Source organism: Vulpes vulpes, chromosome 1, assembly GCF_048418805.1.
Source record: "Vulpes vulpes isolate BD-2025 chromosome 1, VulVul3, whole genome shotgun sequence".
NCBI classification, from domain to species: Eukaryota; Metazoa; Chordata; class Mammalia; order Carnivora; family Canidae; genus Vulpes; species Vulpes vulpes.
The window spans coordinates 120,610,524-120,636,190 of NC_132780.1; the positions used below are offsets into that span (position 1 = coordinate 120,610,524).

General features: G+C 41.3%; 1 protein-coding gene across 2 annotated transcripts; it reads right to left on the reverse strand.

Moving 5' to 3' along the window:
• Nucleotides 1-119: 119 nt before the first annotated feature.
• CD80 (CD80 molecule) lies at nt 120-24,004 on the reverse strand. 2 transcript variants are annotated; one of them, XM_072724185.1, is made up of 7 exons: nt 23,632-24,004; nt 22,330-22,440; nt 15,498-15,815; nt 10,790-11,071; nt 4,730-4,840; nt 3,316-3,431; nt 120-1,089 (listed from the first exon to the last, which is right to left on the reverse strand). In XM_072724185.1, exons 2-6 carry the CDS (start codon nt 22,427-22,429, stop codon nt 3,331-3,333), a joined length of 912 nt encoding a protein of 303 aa, XP_072580286.1. In that variant the 5' UTR covers nt 22,430-22,440; nt 23,632-24,004; the 3' UTR covers nt 120-1,089; nt 3,316-3,330. The 2 variants fall into 2 exon arrangements, with proteins under 2 accessions (XP_072580286.1, XP_025845900.1); XM_025990115.2 differs by having other exon boundaries at nt 4,730-4,843.
• Nucleotides 24,005-25,667: the final 1,663 nt, after the last annotated feature.

Consider the following 25,667-nt stretch of genomic DNA (forward strand, 5'->3'; position numbering starts at 1 on the left):
GAATTTTTCCTTTGAAAGTCTGATTCCTCCAGTCAGGTCAACCTCCAGGTCCACTGAGTTATGGAAGACAACTTCAGAAAAAGAGGAATCATGAGTAAGTAACATAGGAACAGCAGTTGGCCACTTCTTTATTTTTAATTCTCTGCTGATGTCAGAAGGATCAGAAATACGAAGGAGGAAGAGCAACTTGAGGAATCTAGGGAAACCCTATGGAATGCTATTTTCATTACCTCAATCAAATTCTAAGGACAGCTACTGTTTAGTAATACACAATTAAAACTTATCTCATTTTAAATGAGAACTTTCTCATATTTTATAAATGAGTTTAGCATAAAGCCATTAAGGAGATTATCAGTCCAATATGAACCAGTAGGATGTGACTCTCTAAACCAACCTATCCCTCTCCAACGTGACTATTGCTTTGAGGTGTATAAGTCATTCATCTTACATGTCAGCAGATATTAGTTTTGGATAGATCTACTTTCTCCAGAACCTGATGGAGAAGTGGGAAAGCAACAGAGGAGAGCACAATGAAAGATGTGATACTGGGTAAACCCCAGTAATTTTTCCATCATTCTCATATTGGTATATATACCAGCATACTACCCACACATTAGCATCAGATTGCTTTTGACAGCAACACAAAACCTTCTAGTGTTGCATCAGATGAAGTCTCTGAAGTTGACCTGACATTGGACATATTCTTTTTCCAGAAGCATTTTGACTGGTGTGTACGCCTATACACACCAGTTAATAGCACAGAGCCAGACTAATGATGGAAAAAGAGCACCCGAGACAGGAAATCTGGGTTCTAGCTCAGACCTTTATCATTCAGGTCATCCCCTAGGCCTTGATGTCCTTGTCATTAGTGAGACAAGTATTTTCTGAATGTCTCTTCCAGGCCTGAACAATTCTTTGACCAAGGCTACCAGAGCTACTTATGTCCCCACCATATTCCTCTGGTCACTTTCTGCAGGGCCACTGAAATGAACAGGCTCCTAGAGAACAGATGCATGAAGTGCAAGGTGGGATAATCCTGGCCATCTGAGGAAATTCAAAGATGAGGTCAATCTAAGATGGAGGTGGGACCTGAGGAAACAAAAAAAATAAATAAATAAACGAATACTTGAAACCCTAAATTCCCAAAGAAGGAAAGCATTTTAAAACTTTATATTTTTTACCATAAAAGTCTCCCAAATTGAGGTGACGCTGTAGATACTACTATTCATGGCCAAAGAATATAAAAAGAAATCTAAATTATGGGAGAATTTCGAGAATTTTATTACATGAAATATCAGGCAAATATTAAGCACCAGCAATCATCAAGCAACCAAATGTTATTGATCAAGGTAATACTCTTCCACATATGAGGCAAATAGATGTATCAGTCATGGTTGTTCTCAATAAGCCTACAATTTAGTAAAGAATATAGGGAAGCCTGGGTGGCTCAGTGGTTGAGCACCTGCCTTTGGCCCAGGGCATGATCCTGGAGTTCTGGGATTGAGTCCCACATCGGGCTCCCTGTATGGAACCTGCTTCTCCCTCTGCCTGTCTCTGCGTCTATGTATCTCTCATGAATAAATAAAGTCTTAAAAAAAAAAAAAGAATATAAGGCATGGTACATGAAAATAACCCCAGGATGGAATGCTATGTACTAGAGAGAGCATTACTCCAGTAGTTCAAAGGCAGCGCTGCTTGAACTGGACAAGATGGCCACGTAGAAGACCAGACCCATGGCTTCAGTATGAGGTACCAGCTGACTGAGCAAAGGACTATTAACAAGGAAAGTCAGGGAAGTTTTAGGTAATCGCAGAACTGAGGGAGACATCCTTGAAAGGGCCTCCTGAAGAAGTTGAAAAGAAGACATGATAGGAAATGAAGACTACTATGGGGGAAATGTGCCTAGGCTGCTATGGTGCCATGAAAGAAACTGGTCTTAATACCCAGTTTGAGTCCTGGCTTTGTTCCTTGCCTGCCTGACCTTAGGCAAACCATTCAACCTCTGGGAGGGAGCCTCAGGTTTCTCCTATAAAATGGAGATAAAGATCTTGCTCACAGAGATTTTTAGAAGACTAAAATGAAATGTTTTTGTAAAACATTACCTATTATATAAGTCTCAGATGTTCTATTTCATTTCCTTTTATTTTTTAAAGGTAATTGCAGACTCTCATTTCTTAGCTTTTTCACCCTAGCTTCATAAGTCAAAAAGGAAACTGTTGGGATCCCTGGGTGGCGCAGTGGTTTAGTGCCTGCCTTTGGCCCGGGGTGCGATCTTGGAGACCCGGGATCGAGTCCCACGTCGGGCTCCCAGTGCATGGAGCCTGCTTCTCCCTCTGCCCGTGTCTCTGCCTCTCTCTCTCTCTCTCTCTCTCTCTCTCTCTCTGACTATCATAAATAAATAAAAAACATTAAAAAAAAAAAAAAGGAACTGTTTATGGAGACTATAAACCACCCTGGACCTAGTATCAGTCTCGTGGATTCCAATGTTTCTCTTGCATGAAAAGGCCTGGGTAGTTTAGAATAACACAAAATTGATATAAGTTAATAGTGTGACTCAAAAAAACTGCTATGTTAGGCTTCCTTAACAGAACATTTCAGATCTCAGTAATTATCCTATGGTATGTAGAATTAGACCATATCTATAAAGTTTTGGACTCCCATTTATTGACATCTAGGGTGTTCACATAAGGCTTCTGGAAACTACCATGTGGAGAGTAGTTCAAAGAACTGAGAATGTTTATACTGAAGAGATCAACTGAAATATGGAAAGTTAAAAGTCTTGAAACTTTTTCTATAGGCATTGGGGTCTCTTCTGAGTTTTTGAGTGGGAAAATAATGTGGAGAAGGGATTCTTTATGAAATTTGCCTATTACTGGTTTAGTAGGATGACTCTGTTTGTAAGAGGCAGAGAGAACAATGAGGACATTACTGAGGTGGTACAGAGTGACCAGTAAGTGACCCTAATCTGTGTCCATCAGTAGTGAGGGATACAGGGGGAAAAGGAATGATCAGAATAAGCAGCTGGGCCACGAATATTACTTCAAGATGAATTTACGGTAGTGTTTTATAGATAAGGACAGACACTGAGTTGACTGAGAGGAAGAGGACATTTCAACATGGTGGAATGGCAGAGCAAAGCGAGAGGTTATAATCCTCTGTGGGGAGAAAGGAGAGATCTCAATCATCTGTGTAGAGTAACCTGAACTAGGTTTTTGAGAAGGTGCGGTAGTAGGTAAAAGTTTAATCTGGTGCTGAGAGGAAGAAAACACTGTGCCTCATTATATCCCACCCAGGTAGAGAAGAGCTAGAGGTTACCTCCAGATGTTCTGCTCATACAGATGCTTGGGCAGATCCTATGTTTATAGGGGACATCTTTTCCAGGTCCATGTCCTCTTCGTTCCTATTTCTCTGTCTCCATCTTGCAACAGATCCTTGAAGACACGCACAAACAATAAAGATTTAGATAGGTGAGTTTCCCCAAAATTGTGCCCGTATATTTCAGCAAGCTTTCACTGGCTTAGAACTTGATCAGTGGTTCTTAAACCAGGAAGATTTCTTTTTTTCTTTTTTCTTTTTTCTTTTTTTTACCAGGGAGATTTCTATCTGTGCCCAGCACCCACCCCATCCTGGGACATTTGTAATGTAATAGAGACATTTTTGGTTGTCATAACTGAGGCAGGGGTGCTATTGGCATATAGTGAGTAGAGCCCAGAAATGCTGCTAAATAAACTACAATGCACTGATTAGAACCCTAAACAAAGACTTACCTGGTCCCAAAAGTCAGTAGTGTTAAGAGTAAAAAATCTAGTTCGATGGGTAAGGCTGGGCAGTCTGTATCAAAAACATCCTCAAACCACCAGACCTCTTTACCCTACCTGTGGGGGTGGGTTGTTGGTAGCAAAGAGTTTTAGTGACTTCCCTGTGCTTTGACAGTTTTTGTGCAGAAGTTTGGGGAAATCAGCTGATGGTGGTCTTCCAGTTTTCTTTGTTCAATGTACATGATTTCTACTCCAAGAAAGGTTGGTGCCCCTTCGTGGTGACTATGGCCTCAGCTCTGGCCTATCAGTTCCTCTTCATTTAAGTACAGAGATAGAGGGTAGCATATGTGTAAGGCCAAAATTTTAAACTTGTAGGGAATACATCCTAGATATCTCTTCTTTCCTCAGCCACTCCTTATCTTATCCAAAAATGTATTCTGAGGAATTGAGAATTGGTAAAATCACTTGTGGCCATGTAATTTCTCAGTGGCATCAGTGCATCTTCGAGATGCTGATTTTCTCACTGATTTTCTCCTTCGAGAAAATGATTCTTGACCCCAAATCTTGTCGTTCTGACTTTTCTCTACTTGAAAATCAAATATTAGAATACCATCTTGTCGTTCTGACTTTCCTCCACTTGAAAATCAAGTATTAGAATACCACTTTGCATCAGAAGTGTTTTCAAATTAGTTTCCAAGCCCCAGCGCCTCCAAGAAAATATGAAGTTAGGGGGAAAAAAATGGACTCAAGTAGAATGTGTCTTGGGGGCATTGAGTCATTGTTAGTCACTCCGGTGCCTAGGAGAGAACTGGACATATAGTAGGTGTCCTTGAAATGCCTGTCCAGTGAATGAGTAGAACTTGGTGAGACAAGTAAAAAAGACACTAAAACCTCAGAGAAGTGCTGACACATACCAATAGAATTTGGGCTTCCAGAAATTGAGGTCAGAATGATAGCACGATAGTACTTACTGTGGGCTAGGCAGCCTCCTGTAATGGCAGTGATCACAGCAATCACACCACTCACTACTAAGATCAGGATGACCCAGAGTTGTTGCTGGTTATTGGGAGGGTGTGGCTCGACTGCTGAGGGAAAAGAACAGTGTCAGCTCTAACGTGTTTCCAGCTACCGTATTCTATGCCTCTTATATTAACACAACTGTAGAGAGTATTTTTTTCACTTCTTTCTCTGCTCAGCCCTCCACTAGGCAGCTGCTAGCATTTTTCTTGCATAACTCTTTGATCAGACACATATTTATGGGCAACTAATATCCAATGTCAGATATCAAATGTGAAAAAGAAATTTTGAACTTTTGCATTTGCCCAATTGAGTTGGCATAAAAGAGATTCTAAGAAGATACTTTAGAAATATTCTTTTCTTGGGGCTGCTGGGTAGCTCAGTTGGTTAAGCTAAGCAGCTGGCTCTTGGTTTTCACTCCTGGGATCTTGGGGTCCTGGGATTGGGCCCCACATGGGACTGTGCACTCAGCAGGGAGTCTGCTTGAGGATTCTCTCCCTTTCCCTCTGCGCCTTCCCCTGCTCGTGTGTGCACTCTTTTTCTAAAATAAAAATGAAAAATAAATATTTTGTCTTGTATTTACATCTCACTTTTATAGTTGATATTACTATGTATTACTAATTATAGTGTGTATGTGTGTTAAAAGAATATACTAAGAGAAAGGGAAAAGGCATGACAGAAAAATAAGATCTATCTAGAACATTATGTTATACCTTATTTTTCTCTCTGTCATGCCTTTTCCCTTTCTTTTAGTATATTCTTTTAACACACACACCATCCTTATAGTAGCTGCCTAAAGCTACAGGAGCTATTTTGCATTCATTTTCAGATGCACATTTAATTTTCACCATCCATCCTAAAGCTTCTGGAAAGATAGAAGAGGCCAACAAAGAACTAAGAGTAGATGTGGCTAAATGTTAGTGGGGTCAACCTGGAAGGGAGCTCTGCAAAACTGGCTCTCAGCTGTAGAGCACAGGGAATGGAGAGACCACAGGGGATACAAGGAAGGATGTGGGGGGAGAGTAGACAGGTATATGGGACTGCTGTCAGTTGCTCCTGATCGGGAGCAGCAGCTGCATTGTTTATTCTTCAACCGCTTTGAGGAATAGTTAGCAACAAACAGCATCTGAAGAAAGGGCCCCGGGCACAGACGGAATATTAGCAGCTCATCTTCTGATTTCTCTGGAATAGTTTACAAATAAATATTGAACATTTACTAACTTAAGCGCTTTTCATTTTTCTGACTACCAAGCTTTGAGGATAAATTTTGGTCTTTAGCTTGTTGGACTTCTCATCAGCATTTGGCCCAGCTGAAACTTCCTCCTCCTTAGACCTCGATGACAGCACTTTCTTCTGTTTCTGTTTGTTGTGACTCAGTTTTTTTCATAGGCTCTTCCTCTTCTTGTTCTTTAAATATTGCTGCTTCCCATGGTTCTGTCTGTGGTCCCATTCTCCTCTCGCTGGCCCCAAGCTTCTCGGGTGATGTCATCATCCACACCCAAAGTTTAAAATACCACCTGATTTCTAAATCCATATATCATATTTCTGATCTCATTTCTTTTTGTCCCCCTTAGACACATACATTTTATTTAAAATGCACACTTTAATTACAGATTGATTTACTTTAAATATTGCACAGGCATTGTCACAAAGAAAGTACTGGGTTTGTTTCTTTACTTTTAAATTCTAGTTAGTTGATGTACAGTTCAACATTGATTTCAGGAATTGAGTTCAGTGGTTCATTGTTTACATATAACACCCAGTGCTCACCTTAATACCAATCACCCATCCAGGCCATCCCCCACCCTTCCTTCCATCAACCCTGTTTGTTCTCTGTAGTTGAGTCTCTCATGATTTGTTTCCCTCTCTCTCTCTTTTCCCCCTCCCATATGTTCATCCATTTTGTTTCTTAAATTCCATACATAAGCGAAATCATATGGCATTTATCTTTCTCTGATTGACTTATTTCACTTAGCATAATACATTCTAGCTCTATCCATGTCATTGCAAATGGTAAGATTTCATTCTTTTTGATGAATGAGTAGTATTCAATGGAGTGTCATATATATATATACTGCTATAAACATCGAGATGCATGTACTCCTTCAAATGTGCATTTTTGTATCCTTTGGGTAAATACCTAGCAGTGCAATTGCTAGATCATAGGGTAGTTTTATTTTTAGCTTTTTGAGGAACCTCTTACTGTTCTCCAGAGTGGCTGCACCAGTTTGCATCCCCACCAACAGTGTCAGAGGGTTCATTCCCCTACCCCCCATCCTTACAACATTTGTTGTCTCCTGTATTTTTGAACTCCAGGTTTGATTTTCTAGCTGCCAACTAGATGGATGGATGCCAGCATTTCCACCTGATTTAAAATGAACTCACTATATTCTTTCCAAAGCATATCTTCCATCTATATTCTCCCATTTCAGTGAACAGCAATACCATAGTTACCCAAATAAGAGTGAAGGGTTTCTATGGACTTTCTACTTTGTATTCAGGATACTCTGCAATTGGTTCCTTTCCCCAAAATCCCATGCAGCAGCTGCCTTAGATTAGATTTTTTTCTTCTCTCCCACCTGGTTGTCTCCATTCTGGTCCCTTTGCCTCTGGTTTCTCCCTCTCTCTCTCTCTCTCTGTCCCCTGCCTCTGGTTTCTTGGGCTCTACTAACTCCTACACATTGTGCCACAGTGATTATTCTAAAATGCATATTTGACTTTAGTGCACCTCCCACTTAGAGACTAAGGAAAGTTTTTTTTTTTTCTTTTCCTCTAAAACACCACATTGCATGAAGGTGAGTGATCACCAGAAGTGGCCTCTACAGACCAGAATGACAAGGAGGCTCTCGCTATTATACTGTGAGTCTAAAAGTGTCACAGGTTCTGACTCATTCCTGCCTTCCTCTCAGACGCCATTCTCCCATCCTCAAGCCTCCCTCAGCCTAGAAAGAGGATATATGTTTGAGAGAAAGAAGGGGAACTAGTAGTGACAAACTGGCTCTGTCATGATGCCAACTAGAAACCTCATAACGCACCACAGAACGGACTCAGAATTCTAATTGCAGAGTTATGTGGGGACATCTGCACATACAGCATACTAGATGCACCATGAGTAGGACTCCCTGATTCACTCCCTTCCACACACATGCATCTTCCAGTATATCAAGGGTTAACCAATTTGGCAGGCCCAGACTAAAAATATCATGGACCAAATCTGTTTAATTAATAAATTCGGGGTTTTTTTAGAGTGGTTATTTATATAAAGCTTTATATAAATATTTTTTTGAGAGAAAAGGCACACACGAGCAGGAGGAGGGAGGGAGAGGGAGAGAGAGTATCTTAAGCAGGCTCCACACTCAGCAGGAAGCTGGACACAAGACTCCATTTTACCACCCTGAGATCATGACCTGAGCTGAAATCAAGAGTCACGCTTGACTGACTGAGCCACCCAGGTGCCCCTATGTAAATATTTTTATGTGAATATATTTACATAAAGCTTTACTCACATGTCTGGTAACATTGCTATGAACTATACACCTAATTTTTGTTTATGCAGCCAGCTCTTGACCACCCACAAATGCATTATTTGCTTTAGACTCTAAATGATGCCTGCAGTTCAGTTGGTTAAGCATCTGACTCTTGGTTTTGGCTCAGGTCACAATCTCAGGGTGGTGAGATCTGAGATCGAGCCTCATGTCTGGCTCCACGCTGGGTGTGGTGCCTGCTTAAGATTCTCTCTCTTTCTGCCCCTCCCCACCCCTCAAAAAAAGGAAAAAAAAAAAGGTGCCTGTAGTTCAATTAATGAGATTTGAAGTATTTATATATTAAAGCTCTCTATCATACCTAGCAAGATGCTTGGTATCTGATAACTAATAAAGATTGAATGAACAAAGAAATGAATAAACCCATACACTTAATCATCTTTCCATTAACTGTTGTAAATGTAGGGCAAAGAGCTAGTATTTTTCATTAGACTGAAAAGGGATATTGTTCATCCTTAGCATGAGGGAAGAATTGAGAGAAGGCATATCAGGGAAAAGATTAAAGCTGGGTGTCTAAATCATCTTTAAATAAGAGCTCCATTCTTTTATTTGAATGGGCTACATTCTGTTTACTATAAGTTAGCAAACTACAGTACACAGGCCAAACCTGGCCTACTGCCTCTTTTTTAAAATAAAATTTTTCAAAAAATAAAAATAAAAAGAATAAAATAAAATTTTTCTGGAACACAGCCATATCCTTCATTTATGTCTTGTCTATTGCAGCTTCCATGCTATCACAGCAAAATTGAGTTTTTGCCGGAGACCATATGACCTACAAAGACTAAAGTATTTACTATCTGACCCTTTCCTGAAAATATTTGCCAATTCCTATCCTAAAATATCATATACACTCATATTCCAAATATAATGTCCAAAATAAGATGATTGAAGCTGCTATTACTATTTTGTGTGCAAATCCCTACCTTACTCATGACAATCTAAAATTGATTAAATAATGATATATTAGTAAGGTGAAAATTAATGCTGAATTAATAAATGATATGATTCCAACCTCATTTTTATAAATTTTTTATAACACATAAAAGACTGAAAGAAATGAGTTTGGGCTATTAATAAATCATGTCGGGCAGCCTGGGTGGCTCAGCGGTTTAGTGCCACCTTCAGCCCAGGGTGTGATCCTGGAGACCTGAGATTGAGTCCCACGTCAGGCTCCCTGCATGGAGCCTGCTTCTCCCTCTGCCTGTGTCTCTGCCTCTCTCTCTCTCTTTGTGTGTCTCTCATGAATAAATAAATAAAAATTTAAAAAATCATGTCAAAATTGTGTTTGTATTTGAACTAATTTCCCCAGGAAATTTATCTCATTACCAGCTGGAGAAAATAATGAACGAGTCCACTTCAAGATGGAAAGACCTAGAGCAAATCATTCACTAGAATAATCTGCTAGACCATCTAAAATATCTCTTCTACTACAAGTACAGATAAGAGGAAGACATGCTGTATATTATATATTATATATCCATGTGCCACTATATATAAAATTCAGTATATTGTTTATTACTATGTAGCCACAAAATGTGTTGTTAAGAGTGGGTCTGGGGGGTGGAGGAGAGGCCTGGTGGTCTTCATACAATCAGCCCCACAAGTTAGACACTTATTTCAAGTATCTGTGTTCCCCCATTTTGGGTTCAACATGCATAAATTGATATAAGCTCAACTTATTCCATTGTACATTTTCAAATGATTTCATCTCTTAGGCACAGAAAATTTGGTACATTTACTACCTGAAGGGCAAAGTATTTGGTCATGGTATTTGGGCAAAATGACCTCTATTTTCAGGCTTTGTCCTCAAGTAGTTTGTCATTTACCTTCTTTACCAGATTTGGTTCTGAATGAACCAGTAACTCTTTTTTTTTTTTTTTTTAATTTATTCATGAGAGACAGAGAGAGAGGCAGAGACACAGGCAGAGGGAGAAGCAGGCTCCACGCAAGGAGCTCAATGTGGGACTTGATCCCGGGACTCCAGGATCAGGCCCTGAGCCGAAGGCAGACGCTCAACCGCTGAGCCACCCAGGCGTCCCTGAACCAGTAATTTCTAAAAGGCACATTCACCCACAAAAGGCAACGATTTGATGCCATGGGATGACGGGAAGGAGGTATCCAAAAAGAAAGTACCAAAACCCTGAAGGAAGGTCAAAAAGAAGGACAAATTTTAGTGCTTTCAGTATCAACAGTATTGTTATAATACTTGCTGACCACTTGATGGAGAACATTTTTTTGGATGTCTCAGTTTTAGAAGGTTTATTAAAGGAAATAAAATTAGCCTAGTAACATTATGGCCATACCTGTACAGTGACCTTAACAAGTCACAATATCACTTCATTATCATTTATGGGTCTAAAAATACAAGAAATGCTATCAAAGTTAACATACATAATTCCAAAATGTATCTGGCTGAGTAATTTTCTTTTTAGATTCTACACAGTAGAAACTCCTCAGAACAATGTTACTTACATTTTTGCCAGTTGAAGATCTGTGATACTGTTAAGTCTCCATACTTGACAAGACACACAAAGCTATGGTTGTTTGTTACATTGAAATCCAGTTCACTACTAATAGTGTACAACTCAGTGTCCGGGTCTTGGGAAACTGTTGTGTTGGCAGCATTCAATTCTTCTTCATTTTCCCACCAGGAGAGGTGAGGCTTTGGAAAACCTCCAGAGGTTGAGCACATTATCCTTTTGATGTCATGGGATGGATTTCCAAGGTCAGTTATACTAGGGACAGGGAAGTCAGCTTAAGAAAGAAAAAGGATATAAGTACATATTATACTGGGATGGGGATTGGACAAGGGCTTTTTAAAAGAATAAATTATCTAGCTTTAATAAGAATAATAAAATTAGATATAATTTGCAACTTCCCAAAATCATTAATAGTTATGGGTAAGCCAAAGATTACTTTGGTTTGAATTGGGTATGTCAATTCTTCATTACTTTTTTTTTCAAAGATTTTTATTTATTTAAGAAATCTACACCCAATGTGGGGCTTGAATTCATGACCCCAAGAGCCACATGCTCTTACAACTGAGCCAGCCAGGTGCCCCAATTCTTCATCACTTTTGATGCAGGTAGAAGGGCACTTAGAGAAAGAGGTAGATCTCTGTGAATATCTAGTGGCATAGTATTTGGGATTTGTAAGAGATGAAGAGAAAAACAGACAAATGTATTGAGTTCTTGATGTTGTTAGATCTTGGACCCTACCTCATTTCATCTTTACAACAACCCTATGAAGCAGATGTACATCAAGAAAGATCAAATATCAACAACTTCATTTGATTTAACCTAATATGGTTTCCATTTTATAAATAATCAAATTGAAGTAGAAAGAAATCGCAATGAGTAAATGGCAAAACTGGGAAGCTAATTCAAGTTTTTCTGATACTATAACCTCTTTTCTTATCTTCTCTTCCCTTCCCTTGTCTTTCTTTTCTTCTCTCTTCCTAATATTTGACGTATACAAAGTGGTTCTCTTATTTATCTATTTATGAATTAATATGCCAAAAAACACCTGTGAGCCCACCATTCAACTGGAAAGCTAGCACGCTGACTGTATCTGATGTAAATCTACTCATCTGGTCTCACCTTCACTGTCTCCCCTATTTCCCACACTTGAGATAACCACTACTCTAAATTTTTCCTTAGGATTCCCTTCCTTTTTTAAAGGTAGTCTTTAATAAGATAAACCTCTGTCCAAACTGTACAATATTGAGCCTATAATCTCAACCACTCTACTGGTTCCTTTGCTATTCTTGTGTGCATTATGAGGACAGAGGGGTCTTCCTAGCATTCCTCCAAGATACTTGAGGCACTCTTGCATTTGTATATTTGACCCCCAATAAGATATTAAAATATAAACACAATAAAGCATAGTGAAAATGACTACCGAGAACACAGGAAAAACTCCCTAACCCACTTTTGCCCTTATTCTTAGGCTTAAAGAGATTTATACTTCTCAGCCTGTGTGTGGGGAACCAAGCCCCGCATACTTCATCCCATCCAGTTAGATTTCTTTTTACAATTCAGAGTTCCACAGAGAGATTAGTATATAGCATAATGGTCACCAACATTTTTTTAAGAATTTATTTTGAAAGCTTCATAGTGCAAACAAATTGTACCACTTGGATGTCATGTCACAAGACATATGACGCAAAGCCAAGGCCATTCATGAGGATTGGGCTATTGTAGAAAGTTGGGGGGTTTTGAAAGAACAACTGTGAATCATACATACATAATTAATAAAGATTTCCTTTGAAGCACAGGCTGGCCAAGATCTAACAGGTTTGAAGACCAGTTTTGCCTTTTAGCTCTGGGCCAATTACTTAATCAGTTTCAGTTTTAGTTTGCTCATCTGTAAGATAGGGATAATAATACCGGCCTTCCAGAATTGTAAGGATTAAATAACATCATTAATAGAAATCATGAAGCACAGAGCCGGACACAGAGCAGATTAATTAATAGACTGAGTTAGTGGGTCTTAAACTTGCACTCTCTTAGATGAGTGCCCTCATTTAAATCAAGTTGCCCAGCAAAAACTTCCAAAACCACCCAGTAGCACTGTGAATAATAAGAGAAAGGGGAAGTTATGACAAGTGACAAAACTGCCAGGAAAAGGAAAAAATTGCATTTGGTAGGAGGTGAAGTCACCATTTTTGAATCAATCCTGTCTCTAAATTAAGTTTGACATTTTCCTGAGCCATTTTTAGCTGACATTTCCTACTCTTGCAATTTGTCTTATAAGATCAAATCATTACAGTGGTAGCTGACATCAAGAAAGAATATTCCCTTTGTGGGGTGCCTGGCTAGCTCAGTCAGTGGAGCGTGCAACTCTTGATCTCGGGGTTGTGAGTTCAAGGCCCACAAAATAAAATCTTAAGAAAGAATATTCCCTTTGTTTCTTACAACAACGTTATGTGTTATATATAGCCTGGAATAGCAAATCCAAGTAACCCATGTCCTAAATTATGAATCACGTTCATTTCTGTGTGCTCTGCTTTTCTGAGAGATACTTAACCACGAGAATATTTTAAAATATTCTGTATATTAGAAACCATCTTTGCAAGGTCTGGCGAGGCTTAGCACAGCCTTAGCTGTCTTCTATTCCTTCAGTGAGATGATCCATGTCAAGTAACAGCAGTTAAGGCCTTATGAGACTAAACTAGCAAAGAATTACTCCTTTCTATCTCGTTTTAATGCATTAACCTACATTTTTACCATTCCTAATAGGTAGGGTAAAAATATCTTATTAGGAAAGGAAAAGGTGCACATGTGTTAGAAAGGTAAAAATCTGTTACCCTAGTTAATCTGTTAACTAGTATAGCTAGTTCCCCAAATGCTGGTTAATGGAGGCTTTTATATACTGCTGTGCTGATATTGTATCATTTTGCAATCTTTAGCAAATGTAGAGAAACCAACTTGTTCAGTCCCAAACCTGGTGAAAGTCTCAGGTGTCTGAGGAAACCTCTCAGTCCCAGGCAAAACAGGACAGTTGATCATCCTAAGCAAATAAGTGATTAATTTCTTATTTCTCAAACTGTGGTCCTCAGCAGCCATACAGGCATCACCTGGTAGTTTGTTAGTGCAGAATCCAAGATCCAACCCCACACCTACTGAATCTGTGTTTTAACAAGATCCTCAAGGGAGTCTTAGAGACCTTAACACAAGAGAAGCACTGTTGTAATAGATGCAAATAGAAAAATCAGAATTGGTTGGTTCTGAGTCAAATTAAGCAGGCCAAGTTTCCCTTTTTGTCTTCACTCACCTGACTTTGGTGCCCAGCCCCTCCTGGCCCTTTCAAGGCCCCCAGCACTCTTGTGTTGCCCTTTTAGCTGTCCTCGGTCTCCTGCTGTAGTCTGCTACTAGGGCTTGCCCTTCCTGAAATTCTGCTTCTCCCTCTTGGGGTTTATTCTTTATCTTTCTATCAAAATGTACATAGTCCTGAGTCTACTTCCTTTTGGGCATTGTTAGAGGATTGCCTATATCTAATGCAATTAACTAATATAGGTTAATATGTTTGTGGTGCTATCCCCCCAGGTAACATTTTCATTTTTAACAGAGATCTTATAGGGGGAGAAAATGCTAAACTGTCAGCATTTGGTAACAGTTCCAGCAATAATGGTGGGATTTCTAGGATTCAATATGGGTCAGAATTTTGGACAGGGTGGGCTTTGTAGAACCCCTAAAATCACACCATCACATAATCATTGCTCTCTCCGTGAGTAGGGAATACACAGAGTGAGGTTTAAGGTAATCCCATGTAACTGGCTTACCTCCTAAGCTTTAGGTGTGATTTGGATTCTATAGTGAAAGATTCAACATAGCTTTGTTCTTTGAAGAACAAAGCAGGGAAGAGTACTGAAGAATTCACCAAGGATCCACTTACATTACCTGTTATCAAGGTTAATGATCATCTTTTATTGAATAATAAGTTCGGTTTCCACTAAAGGCCCAAGTGTCCAGGAAGAAAATGAAACGTGGTTAAATTTCAAATATGGGGGAAAGGTCAAGGGCTATCATTTCTCAGCAAGGGCTCAAGGTATATTAGTAACCACTAGTCCTATCACCTGGGATAAACACAAGGCTCCTTCCTACCCAAGAAATGCTTTCCGTTGCAGTAGATATAGAAGTAGGGCTTTGATTTATGAATTATCCTTCTTTCCCATGACATAAATTATGCACCCAATCCTCTGATGTCTAACTTTGTAGGAATAGCCATTAGATGAGAGCTTCAAATATAATAATAAATATAAATAGTAAAATAGCCATAGCAATAGGCATTCAGTTACTATTTCAGAAATATTTCTGCCTGCATTATTCTTATACCTTTCAATATACTTTCACAGAATGTATTACTGGATAAAGTGCAGTTAATAGTACAGCTACATTAAATCAAGTGTATCCCCTTATGTTTCAGAAGGCACTATAGGTCATTTTAATGCCAGGATGACTGCCATGAATTTGGATTGTCAAAATGCAAGAAATGCACACTAATAGATACTTCCAGGATGTCTTGAGAATCAGGGCTTATTGTAAAACTACAGACTTATTTAACCCTAAACGAAGATACCTCCCTCTTTGGTAAGATTTTCAACCTAATCAATAGGAATATATCTTTAAGGGCATCAAGAATCTGCCAGTTTATAGTAAATCAGAAAAATCCCACTGACCTCTGACCAATAACATCACCGAAGTCATGTGTTTCACTTTGTAAGACCTTTTTTCAGTCTTTTGAACGATACAGGTGTATTTGCCATTGTCTGACAGGCGCAGAGCCATAATCACGATGGAGAGGTTATTGGTGAAGTCAGCAAAGGTGCGATTCTCATACTTGGACCACACTTTCGTTTGTCCAGATGTGACAGCCAGCACCACTTCATCATCCTTTTGCCAATAGATTCGAACTTTCATCAGTTCTGCAGTGGAAATGTTGTAGTCACAGGACAGTACTGCTACTTCTTTCACTGTCTTGTTCACCTGGATGATGCCTAAGGAGAGGCAAACAGAAAGGATTTTATGTCTATTAAATATGGAGTCCTGCACAAGCAGGAATTCAGAGTTGGCAATAACAGAACTCAGGGTGTTGTATCTAGTGGCTATGCATGATCAGAGAGTTCAGTTTGATTTTGATAATTTTAGTCCCCAGTGCTTTTTTTTATTGTGGTTAAAAAATTGTAAAATACACCATCTTAACCATTTTTTAAGTGTACAGTTCAGTGGTGTTAAGTATATTCCCGTTGTTATGAAACAGATCTCCAGATCTTTTCATCTTACAAATCTGCAACTCTGTATGCATTAAACAGCTCTCCTTTCTTTATCCCCCCAACCCCTTGGTAACCACCACTCAATGTTCTGTTTCTATGAATTTGACTACTTTAGATACTGCATATAACTGGAATCATGGAGCACTTTCTTCTTATGACTGGCTTATTTCATTTACCATAGTGTCCTCAAGGTTCATTCATGGTTTAGAATGTGCCAGAATCTTTTTCCTTCCTTTTTAAGGAATAATAAGCAAATGATTTTTTATATATATATCACATTTTCTTTTCTATTCATATGTCTATAGACAGTGGGGGAGAAGGTCCACTAGTCCCAGAAGAAGGACTTTAAGAGACCTAGCACATGAATGCCAACTATGGGTAGACAATGTACTCAGCCCTGATGGGGGATATGGAAGTCACTAGAATGTGAGATCTTGAAGGGATGTCCATGTTCATTCATTTTAGTGTTCTTCTGGAAGGTTCTTAGGAAGCTGCCCCAGCTTTACAATTTCTGGTGCAGACCTTTCAGGCCACTTTCCTAGTTAACTGGTTTCCCCAATTTTTTAGGCCCAAGTTCCAGAACAGCAGGCCAACACCACCCACACCCCAGCCAAACCCCAATGTTGAGCTCTGCCTTGAGAAACAGAGTCCTTTTCTTCCCAGGCCTGGATTGACCTCATAACTTCAGGCTGAATTCTCCCCTCATCCCCACCAGACAAGGTATAGTTTACACCTCTAGACTATTTCTATCCTCTTCTGTGACCCTAAATTATCTATATCTCATCTTTATCTCTTTCAACTATCTGTAATCCATGTAACATTTGGTCCCCATTTAAAATATTCTGCCAATTTTCCTATCAGTGTATTTCAGAAAACCAACATTTCAGCATCCAAACTCCATCTTTTTGTTAGCTCCTAAGCCTTTGTCAGTAGCACCAAACTCCCCACTGTCAGACTCTGTCTTCTGATTTTTTTGGTCATTCTTCCTATGCTGGGCTTGATCTACAAGCAGAGTCCCTCAAGCCCAAGATCTTTCACAAGTAGCCACTGCCTCCCCCACCGGACACTATCGTGTCATCATGCCCCACATCCCCCAGAGCCACACAGCATCCCCTGGCTGGGGTTGGGGGGCATCCCCTATCTAGAGATCAAGTCTCCAGTTCCTCTCTCTCCTTATGGTGGGATCATGGAGCACTAGCCCCTTTCTATCTCAACAGCCATTCTTCAGGCCTTCACTTAAGAAGTGAGTTTTGTGCTGGCAGTATCTTTACAACAATATAAAGTAACTCAGAATGATCTAAGGCACCCCTTTCAGCACTTGTGCCAAACATTGCCAACCCCAGCTTTAAGCAACGTATCTGAAAAAAGGGTAGCCATGGAAAGATATACTCAAGGGGAGCATATAATAGCTAAATAACCCTAACTCTCTTTAAAAAGATACAGCAGAAGCAAGCTGATAGGTATAAGGAGCATGAACTATGGATTCCTATTGACTTGGATTCTAGTCCTGGCTCAGCCATTTGCTAATTAATCTGATTCCTCAGGGTATGATATGTACTTCCCAGGATCATTGTAAAATTAAATTCAGTTAAATGATATAAATGGAAAAGTCCTGAGTATATACAAGTCTTCTGTAAGACTTTCCTTTCTTCTTTTTCCCAACTCTTGCTCCCAACTTCTACCCTCTGGTCCTTTCATTGCCCTCAGGGGTCATGTCAGATACACAGGACCCTGGTCTTGCTATGGGCCAAGCAGATACCACTTCAGAAATCAGCTCATTTATATGGGATTCTAAATAGGATATTTCCCTATGATCTGTTGGTTCCTACCCAAAAAGAATCCAGAATTTCTAACTGATTTTGACATTAGCAAAAGAGGAATCTTAACTGAAAATGAGCTACTTTCAATGATGACTCTTAAGGAGTTTTTGTCCAGCCATCTGAAGAGAAGTGTGGGTGTTCCTCTAAAGGTCAGTAAAAATCAATGGGATCCTTAATGTTCCTATATGAAATCGGCTCACCACACACTCATGGTGAAGAAGAACCAGACTGAAAAGAGGAACTAAAAAAATCTTCTGAGCAGTTTGGAAATTCCACCAGGACCCGGCTTCCATACTCAGGCTTGCTGCATTCACAGATAACTGAAAGCTCTCTGAAGGGTTTGGTCTGCTTCAGTGGCTCTGAAGGGGAGAGTCAGGTCCCTGAAATCTGAGTATTACTGCCTAAACCCAGCTGAATTTTGACCTTGCTTCACCATTTTACAGATGGGGAAGCAAAGTGGGTGTGAGAATTCCGCCCACATAACACACCTCTGCTGTCCTGGGCACATGACAGGTACCAGTGCCCTCGCCAGGCATTCACACAGCCCAGTTCCTTGCTTCCCTCAGATTTCTGCTCTGGGATCCCCTTTGTCTGGTACTCTCTCTAACCAGCACCCCCCTCCCCGACCTCATCCATTCTGCTGCTCATTAGTCCCTTGTCCTGATTTATATCTCTTCAAGCTCATCTCTAGCACTAGTTACTTTTGAGGCTATGAGAGTGGGGGCTTTATCTGTTTAGTTCATTGCTCTACCTGCAGAATCTAGAATAAGGACTGGCCCATAGTAGGTGCTCAATAAATATTTGCTGGATGCATGGTTAGGCATTAGGAGATGAGATCTGGCTCCATCTGCTACACATTAGAATCATAACCTTGATTGAGTTGGTTCCTTGGGAATTTCTGCAAAATGGGCATGATACATTCTCCTCTAAGATTTCATGGAATTATCATGGGGACTGTATGAGACCCAGATGTAAAAGTGCTTTACTAACTATAAAACACCATACAGATTTTTAAATGGGGCCATTCCTCTCATTCACAGCACATGATTTGTTGAATGGCACCCAGGACAGGGCGGAATAAATGTGGTAATTGGCTGACGACTGGACTGAGCCAAGCGCCGAGAGCTGGGCAGAGCAGCTCATATCCCCATGTGCTGTGACGTGTGTTATCTCACTGGGGATTAAGTGTGCTTTTGAAATAACGGTGTTCTCTGACTCTATGGGAAACACATGTTAAATTCATAGAATAGCAAATACAGGAAAGCATAAAAGATATCTATAATCAATCCCATCATCTAGAGATCTACTGTTAATGGGCTGTGTATATCCCTCCAATGGGAGGGACCCTTTGGGACACTTCTAAGTGCTCTGCATGAGATGAACCAGCACCCATGGGGTTTGTGTGAGCCTTGGGCTTGGTGCTGGGAGAACAAGGAGAATAAGTATCTGCTCTCCAGCAGCTGATAGATTTGAGACCCGTCACCTGATTTTTGCACCACTTCTGACTTTCTCTCCTCTTGAGACCGAGCTTATACACATTGTATAAATCTGATCCTTTATATCCCCAAATGGTATTTAAGTCTCTAAAAAGCTCAGGGACACAGCAAGAACCGTGTCTCATAGGACCCCTTGGCTAGCAGCCTTCAGATAGTACAGGACAACAGGAAGAGTCTCTGTGACACTCTGGGGGCATTTTTTTCCCTCTGGCTCAGTCTCCCTCATGCCATAGACATGCAGGCAACACCTTTCCTGTGTCCCTGGCCCACAACCACCAAAGGCCTCTCCCCTTCCCTTAGACTTGTGCTTCCCTGAAAATGCCCCACTTCTGAGAGAAAGCTGCCCATGTCGGCCCCCCTGAGAGCGACCTGTTAGACCCTATGCTTTATAACTACCAGTTTCTGGAGTACATGAGTCCAGTGTCTTTACCTCCACAGACCAAACCAGAAGTGGAGAGGAGTTCAGGCATCCCCTTCCTTTTCAGGACAAAGTGGTCACCTGTCCTGGGCAGCAGTGGGTGGGGATAGGTGGAGTGCAGCTTCCTGGCCCAGACCAGGAGAGGAGGGTGTGTGGTAAATCCCTTTCCCTGAAGCAAAGGCCTCCATGATCTTACCCAGCCTTGCCTCCCACAGGCCATATGCAGCTCCCAGCTGCACCCAGTCTGCCAAACCCTCCCTGAGACTACACCACACATACACTCTCCAGTCTCCACTTCTCCCTCTGACTCCAGTCACTTCGTCAAAGCTCTCTAAGATAGCCTCCTGACAGGTTTTACACAATCCCTCTGGCAGCCCCACAAGCCATTCCTTATGCTTTAGCAACACTTCTTTTTTCAAACATCATTTCAGAGCTTTACTACTCAAACCGAAGGTCTGTGGCCCAACAGCATTGGCATCACCTGAGGGCTTGTTAGAGATGCAGAATCTTAGGCCCCTCCCTGCCCCACCCTAGCAGAAATGTATTTTTCAAAAAATTATGCCGACTTTATTTCAGAGCATTTTAGGTTCACAGCAAAATGAATGGAAAGTAAAGAGAGCTCCCATATACTCCATCCCCTTGGTGCACACAGCTGCCCCTTCCCTAGACATCTTCTGCCAGAGGGTACATTTGGGACAATCAATGAACCTTCATTAACACATCATTACCACTCAACGTCTGCAGTTTACTTTAGGGATCATTCTTGACACTATACATTTAATGGGTTTTCACCAATGTAAAATGACACGTATCCACCATTATAGTATCATAGTGAGTCTCCTCTCCTCACTGCCCTGTGCTGGAAACTGCTTTCAACATACCAGGTGATTGGTATGTATACCTGACGTGTGAGCAGCATTGGTATAGACCATGTCAGTCCATAAAACCCTTCCGTGGCTTCCCAGTGCCCTCCAGACAACATTCAAATTCCTGACCATGGCCTTTAAGCACTGTGGAGTCTGGTCCCTGCCTCTACTTACCCCACCATGTCCACTGTCTTCACTTCCCCTCTCCTCTGTTTCTTTCGCATGTGGCTCTTCCGCCTTCACCCAACTCACTCTAACCACCCTCTTCTCTGGCAGAGAAAGACACTGTACATCCTTCGTACATTCATTTGAGTGTTTCTTTGATTAATTTTCATTTTCTTCCTAATGACCGTAAATTCCATGAAGGCAAAAGCCATGTCAGTCTTGCTCACAACTTGAACCCAGGACCAAGAAAAGTATCCTCCACATAGGAAATGCTCAATATTTGTTGAATTAATATGAGTAAACAAAAGAAAGAACCCTTGTGCCAGACTCATCCTTACCTTTGTGCCTCTGTCTGTGCTGTTGCCCCACCCAGAATTCTCCTACCATCACCCATCCTCCACCATAAAGCCTGCCAGCTGCCTTAGCCCATCCTGGCCCCACTCTGTCCAGGTCTTGGCCCCTCACAGTCAGGACCAGACACTGCACTGCTCTTCACTTGCTTGTAGGTTAGTTTTGCCTTCTTCAACTAACACACTCAAATCTCCTAGAGGGCCGGAATCCCAGGTTCAGTTTTTGAGTACATAGTAGGTGTTCAAACATAAGATGCTCATGGATTTGTTTGTTGACTCAGTACAGCAATAATAAAATCTGAATGTAGCTGTAGGACAAAGTGCTTTCCTAAATATTTTTCTTTAGCTCGAAGATCATCTCCTTCTGCTTGCCCCTGACTAATTTCCCTGGTATAATTGCTAAAACCCTAGTTTTAATTTTATATTTTCTTTCTCTTTTTCATCGGTACTTCCTCCCACACATACACACACATACACACATATTTCTAGGAAGCCTGTATAAATTTCTTTGTAAATATTTTTAAACTCTTTGGACTCTCTCAGGAGATTCATTAGCTCCCCCAGCTTCCCAGAAGAAAATTAGAACTGTTGCAAATGTCATATAAGTGTAAAATATATACAATTTCTGATGCATAAATTATAAAACTTAAGTCATGGTTATCTTGGTTCAGCAGCCGTGTAAAATAGCAGGTTTTCCAGCCCAGGACAGAAAATGTACTACTAGCACCACTGTAGGCCAGTAATCCAGCACCCAAACTCCTCTCCCATCCCTCTTCCTCCGTCCCTCACACTTAGACATTCCGGTTGATGCCTGCAGTGCAGACATACTTCAAGTGAGCAGCTCGTAAGACAAGGAGCTCTGAAGCCAAGCTGTGCTGAAGCCAAAGCCTTCTCTTTACTTGGGAGAAACCAGGTGGCATGCTGATCAGCAGAAAGAAGATCTTTTGTTTTGACTTTAAAAATAAAGTCAGAACCATTCTTCAGCAGGATGAGCCCCACTCTTCTTAACAGCCCCCAGCCCTTGAAGCCCAGCCTGGAGGGTGGCAGAGAGGGACAACACAGAAAACCCCACCTCCTAAACCCTGAAGCAGCAAACTGAGTCAAGTTCCTGAAAGTTCCTTACCTGAACAGAAGTAAAAAAGACTAGCTAGCACCAAGAGCTGAGAGACCTTGAGATATGGGTGTTTGAGTGGTGGTGTTCTCCACTTCGCTGTGTTATCCATGGCTTCTGCTGCTTAGGGTAGAGAACGAAAACAATTTCAAACCAAGTGAAACCTGGGTACCTCCCAGGAAGTGCCACACAGGAGCAGAAGACAATTCAATTGCCTCACACAGAGGGTTCTCCTATGATGTTTGCAAAAACACCATGGATGGCATACCTGGGTCTCCAAACTCCTGAATATAAAAGATTGTGGATTTATTTTCACAACTTGAAAAGGAAAAAAATTAAAATCACCCAGGAAAGAAGGTTGGCCTCATGTGGGTCATAAAGCTCCCTGGTTGTCTGCCTGAAATGAGTCAGAAGCCTTAATCTGAGCATTCTCTAAATCACACTATCTCAGGGGCAAAGCAAAGGTTGGGGGAACTCCGAGGAGGTGATCCTGTTTTGTATATGTTCCCAAAACTAACCGCAGGTCTCCCATGGAATTGTTCTGCTTAATGGGGACAATAAGACTTTGGTAAGAGGACAGAGGATTTTAAGAGTCCTCAATAGCACTTAGCCAAAATTCAGAACCTCTTCAAAACATACCAAGAAACACATAGCACCAGTGAGATCCTATTTCATCCAAGGCAGGACTGAAATTATAAAACTACTTCCTTCTCAACACATTAACGTAAAAGAAGTACCTCCATTCTTAAAGACCCCATGCAAAGAATATGTCTTAAACTGGCAGAGGATCTGAATCAACAGAAATCTGTTTGTAAAACGGGAAAAGATGTATTACAAAAAAAATACTTATTTATATTATGTATACCGCATGAGGAAGCTGATTTTTTTTTTCAGTAAATTTACAAAATTTAGAACTGAAAATGAATGTCGTGCTCCACTGTGGTCTTCTGAGGTTGCCACCACAGACATAGTCCAATGCTACTCAGAAGCCATTCAGGACCCCTCTTTGGGAACCACCCCAGAGCTCATTTTCCAGCCATACTTGACTATTTTATTAGCCACACTCCATTTTAATCAGGATTAGTTTGCATTTGCTTCTTCACCAGAATTTTTTGAGCCATAACTCTGTTGATGATTCACCAACCAAGCTGGGAAGCCCCAGCCCCCCGTAAGAATGAGACCCCAGGCAGGATCTTTCGGAAGTATGCATCTTGAAGATAGAAGTGATAGTATGTTTATTTAAAAAGCAGTCGGGTTGTTGGTAACTATCCCTATCAAGCTATCCCATATGAAGATAACAGTAAATGTACTTACCTGTTGAAGGATAACTCCTCTTTTTTTTTCTTGTGTTAAAACAGAACAAAACAAAACAAAACAAAAAAAGTCAAAGGATGAGGCCCCAGTTCTGAGATGTTCCTTTCTTGCTGTCTCCAAAATAATAGCAAGTTGCTCAGTTTTTCTTTGGGTGATATACCAGAGGCAATCCCCTTTCCAACTTCCTTTTACTCGCTGGAAGATCTAGCTGATGTTCATTACCAGCAGTATTTAAGTCAAAGCAGGGGATGTGTAGATGTTATGTATAACTTGAGGAAGCTGGTTCTGCTGTCCCTTTTTGTCAGCCACCTCAGAGAGTGTGGCTAGGACAAAGCACACAGCCCCTCCCTCACCATCTCTCACCATCTCTCATAAAAAGTCTCAAGAGCAGAGCAGCCTGTGGGAGAGTGGGAGGGAAAGGCCCATTGGCTTTGGGTTAGATTGTGAAATCTGTGAACCAGCTGTTTCTTTTTTTTTTTTTTCCAAAGATTTTATTTATTTATTTATTCATGAGAGACACGGAGAGAGAGGCAGAGACACAGGAAGAGGGAGGAGAAGCAGGCTCCAGGCAGAGAGCCCAATGCAGGACTTGAGGATCACACCCCGAGCCAAAGGCAAGTCACTCAACCACTGAGCCACCCAGGCATCCCGAACCAGCTGTTTCTAAGTTGGTCTCAAGTTTTGTTTTAGCACCCAGTAACCACCTTGCTACTCAACAGTCATGTCACTGCAGGAGTGGGCGGTCTACCTTGTATGTAGTGGCCACTTTTTGGAGAGTGCTGGGCTCACTAGACGGCCCTTAACTGCACCTCTCTTATCTTCACAGACTGGACTTTCCAGCAGCCATGTTGGACAGGAGCGCCATAGATGAAGTTGAGGGCACCTCAGGTGAGCACAATGACAGAACCGAGGGATAGGGTGAGGAAGATTTTAGGTACTCCCCTAAACCCCACCCCCCACCCCTGGACTCTTATTTTCAATCAGCCTGCTACCCCTGTGTAGAATTTTGGAGCATTCTGTGGGTAAACAGCTGACTCATGCTGGCCCAGTGAACCTGTTTTGCACAAATAGAACCTGATAGCACCTTGCCTGGGCCTGTACCTTTTACGGTCTGCTCCTGGCCCCAGGGCTCCTCTTTTGCTTTGGCCTGAGATACCTTTGCAAGTTCTCTACTTAAACGTGTGCAGCCTGGGAATATGGTGGTAGTCAGTGCCCATGGAGTACTCCTGACCAGACGGGATTGGAAGCTGACAGCTTCCAGGTGGAGAGTTCTGAGAAACATTTCATGAGGGTCTCCAGAAGGTCCCAGTGGGATTGAGTACCAGCTGTCTGTGGCAGAGGCCAGTGTGGTAAACCATCCTTGTCCTGGAGTTTCTTTCTTCCCTAAGTCCTCCTGTGTTCTACACCACTGGACTACATCCCCAATAAACTAGACTTATGTTTCCAGCTTTGCTTTCTGAATACTCTAGGTTAAGGCAAGATGGATGCTCTCGTGGTTTTCCATCTAAATTTGTAAAAGTAGGCCCTCATATCCCTCCCATCTTGTCCATCTTTCTGTAGAGGTAGAAACGTGGCACTGGAAACAGATGTGTTGTAATGTGGGGTGGCAGGGGTGGCAGCAGCTTTTACTGAACAAACGTGGCCTCTTCTACTTCCTGTCTATTGGCAAACACACCGTCTCTTCCAAGGCAGCCAGAAAGATCAAAGAGAGTAGGAAACAGGGAAGGCAGAGGCACCTTGCTTCAACCCAGTGACAGGTTTGTGGCAGGATTCAGTGGGTGGCTGCTCTGTCAGTCTTAGGTTTGGAATATTCAAGCTCTATAAAGTGTGCCAGGCAAGACTTTATATGACAGGGGCCCATTACATTTTCATCTTCTCTGCGAGGGAAAAAAGCTTGGTGAGCATTTTCATGCATCTGTGTCTTGGTCTGTGCATCTCAGCTGCATTATTTTGAGTAATGAGGAGGAAGGATGTAACAACTTCTACCTTACAGTTGCAGTGATCTTCAGCCTCTCTGTGGAGGGGCTGATGCTCTC